Source organism: Schistocerca piceifrons, chromosome 9 (assembly GCF_021461385.2).
Source record: "Schistocerca piceifrons isolate TAMUIC-IGC-003096 chromosome 9, iqSchPice1.1, whole genome shotgun sequence".
In the NCBI taxonomy this organism is placed as follows: Eukaryota; Metazoa; Arthropoda; class Insecta; order Orthoptera; family Acrididae; genus Schistocerca; species Schistocerca piceifrons.
The window spans coordinates 218,688,647-218,701,665 of NC_060146.1; the positions used below are offsets into that span (position 1 = coordinate 218,688,647).

General features: G+C 42.2%; 1 protein-coding gene across 4 annotated transcripts in view; it reads right to left on the minus strand.

The window, feature by feature from the left end:
• Window positions 1-13,019, minus strand: part of LOC124716943 — a 69,846-nt gene that overhangs the window by 34,136 nt on the left and 22,691 nt on the right. For all 4 annotated transcript variants that reach the window (XM_047243526.1, XM_047243525.1, XM_047243528.1 and 1 more), the window contains 2 exons: window positions 12,248-12,436; window positions 1,877-2,166 (listed from right to left, as the gene is read on the minus strand). In XM_047243526.1, the coding sequence (XP_047099482.1) occupies window positions 1,877-2,166; window positions 12,248-12,407 (450 nt within the window). In that variant the 5' untranslated portion in view covers window positions 12,408-12,436. The remainder of the gene's footprint in view (window positions 1-1,876; window positions 2,167-12,247; window positions 12,437-13,019) is intronic.

A 13,019-nucleotide genomic window follows, 5' to 3' on the forward strand; every position in this document is an offset into this window, starting at 1 on the left:
AGACTCAAGTTTTCTTTGAACTGTTCAGCAACTATATCTTCTGAGTTGGGGTTTGGAACAATGACCCACTTAGTACATTAGTCCGATTGTCAAGTATAACCTCTACCCATACTATTTCGCAAGAACTATCTACTTCAATTTCACTACAAGGCAAACTACTTCTGATAGCAATAAATACTCCACCACCAATTGTATTTAATCCATCCTTTCTCAACACTGTTAGATTGTGAGAAAAAATTTCTGCTGTGCTTATTTCCAGTTTTAGCCAGCTTTCTGTACCTACAACTATTTGAGCTTCAGTGCTTTCTATTAGGGCTTTGAGCTCTGGTTCTTTCCCAACACAGCAACGACAATTTACAACTACATTACCCATCATTTCTACAATTATCTTACTGTGTTTTACCTGCCTCCTTTTAGACGGACACCCTGTCTGTGGTTCCCTGAGGCCCCCTAACCGAAAAAACTGCCCAGTCCCTTCCACACAGCCCCCGCTACCCGTGTAGTCACTTCCTGTGTATAGTGGACTCCTGACTTAAGTGGAACCTGGAAATCTACCACCCGATGGCGCAAGTCAAGGAATCTGCAGCCTACATGGTTACAGAACCACCTGAGCCTCTGTTCAGACCCTCCACTCGGCTCTGCACCAAAGGACCACAGTCAGTTCTATCGAAAATACTGCAGATGGTGAGCTCCGCCTTAATCTCACAAGCAAGACTGGCAATCTCTACCATTTCGCTAGCCGCCCAAAACCGGAGAGAATCTCCTCCAGTACAAAGCAACATACATCATTGGTACCGACATGAGCCACCACCTGCAGTTGGCTGCACCCTGCACTCTTCATGGCATCCGGAAGCAGCCTTTCCACACTTGGAATGACTGGTAGTGTGAAGCCATTGTCCCTAAATAAATTTGAGGAAACTTTTGTAGCACCAACACTACCTTGTCTGCTTTCTTTGCTCGTGTTTTCACTGATATCTGCAACATCAACATTTTGAACTTTACATTCTGCTGGCAAACTTGTCAAAGGTTGTTTATTATCTGCCATTTTGGCAGTGCACGCACACACCCACACACATACCTGCACCCCCCCCCCCCCCCCCCCACACACACACACACACACACACACACACACACACACACACACACACACACACACACACACACACACACACACACACAGTGATATGAAATAGTTTGATATTAACAAGTTTTATTCCAGTTGCCAAGTAGCTCTCAATGTGGACTCAATACATGAACTACTATGATGATTCAATAGCATAGCAGAATTCCTCGACCGTCAACCGCACTCTGCTAAACATGTAGAGTGAAGGGTATCCAGGTTATAGCATGAAAAAACAGAAATGTTAATAACATTAATTTTGGACCCCATTATATATTTTTAATTTTTTTCTTTTTAGAGAATATTTCAATTTATAGTATTGAAAATACAATTTTCTGATGTGAACTTTACTCTCTTATTTTTCAAAAACTGGAGAGTATCTAGCAAAAAGATGAAACATGTATATTCAATACATAAAGTACCCACAAAACAATAAAAACGAATGACCCAGATGTCAGACGCTCCTCTTGTAAGGTAAGTCTTACGATCAGTATTGCCTCACTTTTTCCTAAATTTCTTCAAAGACCAAAGTGATCTGCTCTGCAGATGAGTTCCACCAGTTCATCCATTCTTCTGTAGATAATGTGTCGGTATTTTACAAGCATGACATACCATACTGACTGAGTGTACCAACAATTTATGTAAAGTTGTTTTCTGCAAATTCTACTATTTTGCATACTCCCAACTTGCTAGAGGAAGCCCGAAAGGGCAACTTACATTACTGCTAGGTAAAATATCAAGTTCCACAAAACTTACCTTGCGCATCTTTTCAGGTGTCGTGAAAAGCTCCTTCGGGTCTGAGAGCATGAGTCTCTTGCGGGGTGTCGACCGCAGGACAATGTTGGACTTGACGGGGCTGGGTGTGCGCGCACCCATCGGGATGCCCTCCCGCTTGTGCGCGTCGAGGTCGGGGCTCCAGTTGACGGGACCCCGGCGCCGTCCCCGCTGCTGGATCACCAGCTCGTCTGGTGACGGAGCGGGGCTCATGTAGGATGATGGCAGCTGCACGTTGACGTTCAGGGCCCATGTGTTGGGTGTCAGTGTTCCTGAGCCGCAACAGGTCAGTGGATTAGAAGTATGTGACGGTACTTGCAAACATGTCGCCTTCTGCACGCAAGTACTGCTTTGATAGCCAGGCATTATTGCACTCTATGATATTGCTGGAACTACATGACACACAATAAATGTTAAATGTATTTAAACTGTCTCAATCACAAATTGCAATAAATCATTACTCACTTTGATAATTTTATGATCAAACTAAATATTTGAGCACTGAACAAGATACTGAAACATTTATTTTTATTTACAAATTTTAAGGTGGTGATTAAGTGACAAACTAAATCATTTGTTATTAGTTGCAAATGAGGCAAATATTTTTAATCAAATTTAGAGTTGCACTATTCTTATGGCTTCCTTTTTCTGGAGCAGTTGAAAAAACTTCCAACATCCACATGACATACGTACATAATCTGTGTATGAAGTATTTAGGATAATTTTTTTCCTGATGCGGTCACAGCACACACACACACACACACACACACACACACACACACACACACACACACACACACACACACACACCAACACGCACCAAACACGAGTTGCCCGTGATCTTTTGCTCAGACGAGTCCGTGGTTTTAGGGTAACTGTGCAAAGTGTCTCGGTGCAAGTGCAAAATTCAGCAAATGATTTAACAGCAGTACACTATCAAATTTTGTGCTGGGCTGGGGAAACTGGGTATGGAGACGTTGGCCACGAGTTTAAGCATGAAAGCCTGTCACAAACTGCAGAATATGGTCTAGAGTGTGGAGAACGAGCCCTGTGCAAGACAGCTGTTAACATCAAGAACCGATGGCAATGTGCATTCAGACCGTCGATTATGTGGGCACATCGCTGCTGATGCAATTGGCATCGAGAAGATAATAGTGCACACTGTTATCACTGAAGATTTGGCAAAACGAACGGTCTGCGCAAAACTCTTCCCAAAGGTCTCGATAGATGACCAAAAGTAGAGACAGCTGTTTGCTTGCAACTATCTTCTGAAATGTGTCTAAGAAGACTGACTTTTTGGACAACATTAGTGTGGGGAAAAAACTGGGGTATTTGAATACGACCCAAAAACAAAGCATCACCACGTTCAAAAATATTCGAATGAGCAAATCCAGAGTGAAAGCTACACCAACCGTTTTCTCAGACTCCTCGAGGGAGGTCGACTACGAATTTGTTCCAAAGATGCAGACAGTGAACGGTGCTTTTTACCTAGAAGTGTGAAGAAGACTGAAGAGAAGGGTCAACTGGGCGAGGCCTGCCGATCCCAGAAATAGTAAATTGCATCACAATACACCCAGCTACACCTGCTCAAAGATCACCGACTACCTCACCAACTGCTCTCTGACAATTCCCCAAACCCCTTAGAGTCCTGAATTGACACCAAAAAACTACTTCCCAGTCCAAAAAGTGAAATCCTCCCTCTAAGGACACCACTACTGTACACTAAGTGCCATCAGAGAAGCTCACATACATCTGAATAGAATCCACCTACTGGGGCTCCTTCAATCTGTGAAAAAGCTGATAGCAAAAAGCATGCCTATGCCCTGGGGCTGTAGTTTGAAGAATTTTTAGGGATTATAGCAGTAGCTCAAATATATTTTTTCAAAACTTTTCCAAATACTTCTTATAGAAACCCTATGAGTAATAGCAATCATTTAACCAAAGTCTGTCGTCTGGCACATATCATGCCAAAATCTTCTACATCCGCATTCATACTCTGCTAGTCACTGAAGAGCACTCTAGAAGGAACTTCCCACTGTACCATATACTCAACTTTTTTTCCACTGAATATGCACGTGGAAGGCAGGAAGAATGACTGCTTGAACAACTGTGCTGCTGTAGTCAGTCTAACCTCCACTTCACTGCCTCTACAGAAGCAGTACACAGGGGTTTGTACTGTATTCCTGGATTATTCACCTAATACTGGGTCCTGAAATGTTTTACGTAGGCTTTCACGGGATGGTTCAGAGTCATCAGGCATCTGCCAGTTCATGATTTTCAGTGTTTTTATGGTGCTTTTCTGTGGGGGGAAAAAACTGACAGATTGTTCTACCTTTTGTGTATGTTCAGTATCTCCATTAGCCCCACAGCTTTTTCTCACGAGCTATCCCAACACGAACATAAATTCTATAGAATGAGTCCAGTTTCCACTTTTGGGAGAAACCTAGTATCAGCTGCTCTGACAAAGGAGAACACATTTTTTACTTGTTACTTGCCATGATGAGAAGCAACTCATTAAAATAACACAAGTTGGTGCAAGTGTTTATGGGACATTAAAAATGCCACTATGAAAAGTTTTTTGTGAGACCACCTACTGATTACACACTTTTCCTCAGCCCCTACGATTGACAGAAGTCAACTGACTTCACGCCATTCCACAATGTCTATAGTCTCTGCCAACATTAGCTACGTAACAGCACTGTGCACCTTAACAATAAAGAGCTGTTGACAATAGTGTTGATCTGCTTGTGGTGGGGTGCTAGCAATTGTTAACATTACTTACAAGAATAAGCAAAGAGGCTATACCTGGTCCTTATAGCAACTCACAGTCAACTTTCTTGTTACTTTTGTGATGCATTAAGCTATTACACGTTCATTCCTTCTACAAAAACATTCATTCCTTCTATAAGCTGTAGGCTGGCTGCTCTGGGAGCAGGAGACGAGGTTTGTCTCAGCAGCCAATGTGCTACGAGCCAAAAGCAAACTTCTGCTCCTAGCATTTCCACTCAAGGATCAAGTAAGTGATCACTAGTATGGCACTTTATTTAAGCACACAACAGGCAATAGAGTTAGTGCCAATTTCATGAAAAATTGCACCTGTTTCGTAGTATGATAATTTGCCTGGCTGCCACGACAGGATTTTTCAAACTCAGATTTAATGGTCTATCATGGTAATCACCCTCTCAATAGTAAACTAACATTCACACACTTCAGATGCCAGTTTAATAGAAATTTCCACTAACATTCTAATGTTATTCAGACGAAGCAGTTTGTGCATCATCAGCTTCTGTCAAAAGTGCAAACAGAGGGAAGTAATATGTGCTCACCAGTTCAGTCCAATAGGTACAGCTATACGACAATTCACTTTAGGGGTCACACGATTCAAATCTCTGTTGGGTGCCTTGAATGTGGACCTTGACATTTTACTGTCATTTCTAGAATGCGTTTAGTATATCAGAATCTTACGTGTCACATACGTGAACCCATATTACATCTACAACTATACTCCACAAACCACTGAAGTGCTTGTCTGATCTGATATTAAGCTTTTCAGTGTGGTTCTTGGGATGTAAATTTTCTTGGAGTACCAGTACTCTACGATCTCATTTTTGGTTCTTTATTATGGCATAATGCCATACATGGCAGAAGATGGCAACGTGCACTTGAAACTCAGGGAACAGTTGGAACTAGCCAATACTGTAGAATGAAACACTTCGTTTCAAATAAAATGATTGCCTCAGCGGAAAGAGTAATAAATCCAAATTTCTTTAGCAAACTTGCAAAAATAACTTCATTGTTCTGCAAGGCGATTAATGCTTGACTGCTACTAACGTGGAAATAAAATCAGAAAACTGAAATTAATAATATATTTTTGCCCTCCGTAATTATGTGAATGTATTTTAATTCACTTGATAGCTTCCGGCCACAGAAATCCGTTTTTTTTTTTTTTTTTTTTTCCTTTCATTTGACATGGGAGCTGTACACGAAGAGAAGCAGCGAAATGACTTAACGTAAACACGGGTCACATGGAGACTAGCCCCCTCCCCACTACAACTCAGACAACTCCGTGCAAGCGCGAATCTGGCAGCTAGAGCACGCGAGAAAAATTTTTCGCGTTTGCATCTGGCTGCTTGCTCCTACTGCCGATACAGCTAACAGCCAAACTACAAGTAGCGGGAGAAGGTACTGCTTATACGCGAGTCAAATGCGCATGCGCAACAGACCGCTGGCAATTGGTCAAACGAACCTAACGTGAACAGTTGTGACGTCATGCTCATAGCAAGCAGATTATTGTTGTGAAGAATTGCAGTCTGCGCCCTACGGCCTTTGACATATTTTTGCTATTTGCAGACACTTGTGCGTGCATGGTGTTTTGTTGTTGTAAATTGCACATTTCCTTTGCCACTAAAATTTTATTTTTTCCCCTCTCGTTTATATTTTATTGCTGCAGTATCATTCTCCAGTAGCAGTATTGCAAAAATTTAACTGAAAGCTAAAAGAATGAAAAATTCCCGGAATTCCGAAAAATTCCCGGGTTTTTCCGGGTTTTCTACCAGATGAAAAAATTCCCGGGTTTTTCCCGGATTTCCCGGTTGTCCTGGGCCGTACACACCCTGTATCATGAGTCTCATAGCCTATTATATTTTGTATCTTATCACGTCAGTGCCATCTTCATCTTGGAGCAGCTCTTGCACTCTACATCCTCTATTTGTTGGGTGTATTTTTATCTGTCTTCCTCTAAATTTTTTACCCTCTACAACTCTCCCTACTACCAAGCAAGTTATTTTCTGATGTCTTAAATGTCTTATCAACTTGTACCTTCTCCAAGTCAGTGTTTCCCATATGTTTGTAGGGACTGCAGACTGCAAAGCAGTCAAAAACATTATGAATGTATGCACACTGAAAAATTAACCCGACGTCTACCTGAGGCATGTTAACACAGACGTGCTTTGCTTCCAGCAACCTGCCACTGACTACTGAATCTTAAGTATGTCCGTTAAGCTTTTGCAGTGTTCTTAGCAATAAACCGTCTTCTCAGTCATTATCTCAGGTTTGTGTACCTCTGTTAACTTCCCTATAATGATAACTGCATGTTCCTTTTTTCACTAGTTCTATGGAGAACCTCTACATTCTGTATCAGTCCACCTATTTTTTCAACATCCTCCTATTCTATCACATCTTCAGTGTTTCAATACTCGTTCCTGGTTCTAGAATGAGATTTTCACTCTGCAGCGGAGTGTGCGCTGATATTAAACTTCATGGCAGATTAAAACTGTGTGCCGGACCCAGACTATAACTCGGGACCTTTGCCTGCGAAAGGCAAAGGTCCCGAGTTCGAGTCTCGGTCTGGCACACAGTTTTAATCCGCCAGGAAGTTTCATATCAGCGCACACTCCGCTGCAGAGTGAAAATCTCATTCTGGAAACATCCCCCAGGCTGTGGCTAAGCCATGTCTCCGCATATCCTTTCTTTCAGGAGTGCTAGTTCTGCAAGGCTCGCGGAGAGGAGGTACTGGCAGTAGTAAAGCTGTGAGGACGGGGCGCGAGTCGTGCCTTGGTAGAGCACTTGCCCACGAAAGGCAAAGGTCCTGAGTTCAAGTCTCGGTCCTGCACACAGTTTTAATTTGCCAGGAAGTTTCTCTTTCCTGGTTGTTCCACAATCCACTGGGATATAGTGCTGTGCTCCAAAAGTATATTACCACAAATTTCTCACCCTAAAGCTGATGTGTGATACTAGCAGACTTCTCTTGGTCTTCTCACCCTTCCCTTGCTTATCACCTCCTTATGTCCTCCTCGCTTTTTCCATGTTACTTTGCTTCCCAGACAGTTTTCCTTCACTTCATCTACTACATGGTCCTCAATTCTCATTAAGTTTATCACCAATCTCATTTATACTACTACTCATTACTTTCCTCAATTTACTCTCTAATCATTCTGTTAAACACACACAAATTTTTCACTTTCACTGAAGATAGATCTTTCAGCAGCAAATAATACTGACCAAAATGAGAGGGCTGTAATAGATACAGGGATGAGAAACAACAAGGTCATTTTAGCAATGCTGAATTTCACACTATCCAAATCCATGAAACAAACACAAAATACATTGATTTAAAAAGCAGGTAAAAATTTACTTAACACCTTATAAAGAGAGAATCTGTTCCTTCCATACCAACTAAGTGTAGTCCAGATACGACAAATTCAGAGAAACAGTGTTTCATATCGAGTAAATTAAAAGGAACAGATCTCTCCATGGTACAAAAAACAAGATAGACTATTTTCAGGAGCACAAAAATAGCACACCAGAATTAAAACAATGCAAAATCTTCATAATTTGCTACATTTTACACAAGCTTGAAATTTACAGTGTACTACAATGCAAGATGTTTTTGGCAGTTTCCACAATGAGACTGTCTCGATATCTGACAGCTTCTGGTCATATTTAAGGCATATCAGTGGCAAAACTGCGATAATTTCATTACATGATAGAAATGATACTGTTACCAACAACAGCGTCAATAGAGGAGGGTTGCTAAACACTGGTTTCCAGAATTCCTTCACCAACGTACAAGCAGGAAATATTCCAGAATATGAGTCAATAACAGTAGCTGATGTTGAGTTATTGTTTAAGGAGACAAAACAGCTGATGTCTCCCACCCACCCCAAGGACAGAAGCAGCAGACCTAATCTGTTAGTATATAGCATAAATTCTGTGCACAAGTGTTAGTGTTCTAAATGTTTGAGTACTGTGTATCAGATGGAACATGGAAACAAGCCCAGAGTGGCCAGCAAGCCGAGCCCTCGTTGTGTGGCTAAAGAACTGCTCCCAACACAAGCATGTGCAAATGTATATATTCCCAGCTTGTTGACGGATGTCAGAAATCTGGTAAGTTTCCATTCTTTTTGTGCACTTGCTGATAACTTCTATTTGGTAATAGGCATACTTTATTCCTACATTAATTTAATGTCTGGTGGTTGTGTATGCATTGTCTCCACAAGCAAATCTAATGTATCTGTATATGGTTGGTTGATTGGGAGGGAGGGAGGGAGGGAGGGAGGGAGGGAGGGAGGGAGGGAGGGAGGGAGGGAGGGAGGGAGGGAGGGAGGGAGAGGACCAAACAGAGAGGTCATCAGTTTCATGATCCAAGAAGGCAGAAACTAAGAGAGGAACAACACCAGCATCACAGTCCAGTTGATGGGAAAGGAAATCGGGTGACAAAAGAGGCAGAAGGAGTGTCAGGGTTGCAGGAAGAGTAAAGAATGGTGGAGGGGAAGGTGAGAGTGGGCAAGAGCAGGGGGCACTGCCGCTGATTCCCACACTATATCACAACCACCATACAGCATGGACAACACCGGGGAAGAACAGACAAGAAAACAGCAAATAAAGCAGCACAAAAACCAGATGAAACAGGGAAAAGGGAAAGCAAGAGGAAAGTAGGAAGGAACCTGGTCAGTCCCAACACTAAACGAGGGACTTCAATTCCGGAAGGAAATTCAGAAACTCAAATTTGGAAGGACAAACCACTTTCGTGAAGAAAAATCTTGACTGACATAAGTGTGCAAGGGTCGTCCACTAACACCCGTGGCAGGGGCATTTTTAATGTGAAGGCCCAAAGTGCAGGAGGCAGCCCAGCAAAATATTACTCACCGTGAGAGGGGTGGCATAAATACCAAGGGGTGGGGGTGAGGAGCCCAATACAAAGACAGCAGTAGAAAGTAGATTCCCACCGAGTGAGGCAGAAGAAAGAATGCCACGTGGCAGGAGTCCCCTTTATCACTTTAAGTTTATTAGAAATGGGGGTCTTTGAGAACTGGGGAAGGGAAATCAACCTAACAAGCAGCACGGTCAAGACAGACATGAAGGTTATGGACAGAGACCAAAGGGTGGTGGTAAAAAAAGGGAAATACCCTGAAGGTCAGTTTTTGAGTACAAACTCAACAATACTTGGATGAGGGAAGACCGCTTAATAAAGCAGAGGGCCCTGTAAATGGCCATCAGTTCCATGGTAAACACCCCACATGTGGCAGTAAGAGATGGTGTTCCATGTCAATAGAAGACTAAGGCATATCCCTCATGATCAGCAGATTTAGAGCCATTGGCATAAAAAACAATAGCATCCCAAATCTCTTGTAAGGGCTGGAGGAACAAACAAATGAACACGATTGGAGTGACAGACTTTTGCACCCCAGAAGATATCCATCTGAATCTGGGGACAAGGAACTAACCAAGAGGGTGTGTTCAGGAAAGAGCGAGGGGAAACAAGACACAGAGGGAAGACAGAAATAGTGCCAAAAAGAAGAAAGGCAGAGGCAAATTGATAAATTCATCCGAGGGTGGGCAGTGGGCAGGCTATGTCCCAGAGTTGTGAAAATAAGAGGGTGAGCTGGGAAAGAGCATACAGTGATGGCTGAGGAAACCTAGGGATGGAACTGCCGATCCAAAATGGGGGGATCCCACTATCAGCTAGAACACTGTAGACAGGGATAGTGCAAAAGGCACCAGTGGCCGAATGGGTATCATGATGGTGGGCTGGGTCCAAGAGGAGCAATGTGGAAGAGGCAGCTGAGAAACTTCACATCCACAGTCCAGATGGGATAAAACTAATGCTTGATAAAGGCAGAGAAGAGCCTATTTACCACAACCTACCCTCCTACATACAAGATACCAACAATTTCCTCCAGTGACTCCACAGTTCCTTCTCCCTTACAACATGGTACCCTGCTGTCACCTTTGATGTTACCTTTCTTTACACTAACATCCCTAATGCCAGTATTTAATACTATAAGGACGCATGACCAGTTCCCACAAGCAGCACTTTACCCCCCCCCCCCCAATTCAGCCTCCTCCATACCCCCACAACACAGTTGCCTCATGTTGCTGCTTGCCATCTGGCTTTAGCTGCCAGAGACTGTGTGTGTGTGTGTGTGTGTGTGTGTGTGTGTGTGTGTGTGTGTGTGTGTGTGTGTGTGTGTGTGTGTGTGTGTGTGTGTGTGTGTGTGCGCGCGCGCAGGTTGGTTTTATCTGCATGTGTGTGTATTTTCAACAAAGGCCTTGTTGACTGAAAGCTCACTTTCCAACATTTTTGTTGTTCGTATCAGCAACTCAGCATCTCCACCATATGGTCAGTAGCAACTATCCTCTTCATAATATTGTTACATCCCATCCAGATAAAATTATATTGCTGATTTATTAGGATAAGTTATATTGGTTCTATTCTTATATTCAAGGTTCATCATGTAAAACGTCAAATTTAAGGTTCATCATGTAAAATAATCACATGAGTGTAATTTGCATGGGTGCTTTCAAATTTGAGGAAGCAGCATCTTTCTTTCTTTCTTGTTTATAATGTTACAATTGGCAGCTATCACTACAAATACCATTGAGCAGCACAGTGAGAGGTTGATGTAGGTATAGTGCATGTCTTGTTAATGCATATTTTGTCACATTCCACATCTCTGAAGTGTCTTTCACAATGAGACATGAATGTACAAAATGTGTTTTCCACACAATCTCTTACCCTAGTGACAATGCCACTATCATGAAACAATGATTTTTCAGTTCAGTCAAGGACCAAGCTATCAAAATATGAAGGCATCCACTCATCCAGGACACAGTTAGAATTTTAATGTTAAGTAAGAAATTTGTCCACTGCAGACCTATCTACAACCAGGTAGGTGTAATTATAGTCTTTGGTTGATTAGCCTTCTACTGCCTCTATGTAGTTTAGTAAAAGGCATGAAATTGACAGTCACATTCTAGATGGGTACTGTGCACGCACCTGTCATTTTCTGAGGTATGATGGGTATCCCTGGAAAATTTCGGAATCACCAATTCCGTATCCACCATTACCGCACCTTCTACTCCGTCAATCTCTTTTGTATTGATATTGCGTAACAGATATTCAGAATGCCTACAATGTTCAGCCAAACCAGATTGTGTTTAATTGTGAGTTACAAAAGAGTGCGAGCATGTACATTGTGTGCGTGTGCATGTTTTTCATTGTACATGTATTGTTAATCTTATGTATTTTAATTCTGATTCAGCTTGTCCAATAAAAACTAGTGAATGATTAACATATGGAAATAAACCTTATTCATACATAAATACTTTTTTGTAAACTTAAATGTTAATCTGTCTCATAAGATAAAAAACTCACTCACACAGTAGAGCACAAAAGGGGGTGAGGGTCCAGCAGCCACAGTTGCAGCCTTGTCAGAGCCGGATACATACAATTACCACAAGACTTACCACGAGTGCCTGCCACAGCCCCTTCTCCATCGCGCGGAGTGAGCTGATTGGCACGATCGGGTATTGGGACAAGCGGTGGCCTTCTACTGGCCGGAGTCAACGTACCGACCACAGTAGCTGCAGCTGTGGCCCCCTCTGTGCGGCCGTTCTCATCGACGGTCAGCAGCCCAAGTCGTGCCGGGATTTCTGCCAGGGCACTGCGCGTGGCTCGCCGCTGCAGTGAGGCATTTGCCACCTGCGGTGTAGCTGGGTTCTCCATGCTCATTTTGTGTCACGTGTCAGTTATCTACTAAACTGAAGAACAAACAATGACCATTAAAATTTAGTAACACAATGACTACATACATGCTCTAAAATTTAAATGCTTCAAATGGAGTAACACAAACCAGCAGTAACAGGATCTATTATTTAGTTCATTATCAGAGCACATGTCTAACTACCTCAAATCTCATTCAGATAATTTTGCACTGAATGATACAAAACCATTCCTCTGTAACCACCTTTAACTAAATAAATGACTTGCAAAAACTACAAGTAATCTTGGCCATATACAAAAGTTATGGATGTTAAAAGAGCACCCGACCTCATCTGCAACATAGTACACTGATGTACTACCAGTACATGCAGATCTGGCTGCAAAGCTGTGAACTAATTTCTCATCTCCAATGGGATAAATGAAAGAGTTACAACAAATGGTTTTTCTGATTTGGTGGTTCTCAAATTTGTCATCTAACAAAACAATAATATCCAATTACATTATAAAACAATAAATCATATACCTAAAAACAAAGATGATGTGACTTACCAAACGAAAGTGCTGGCATGTCGATAAGACACACAAACAAACACAAACCTACACACAAAATTCAAGCTTTCG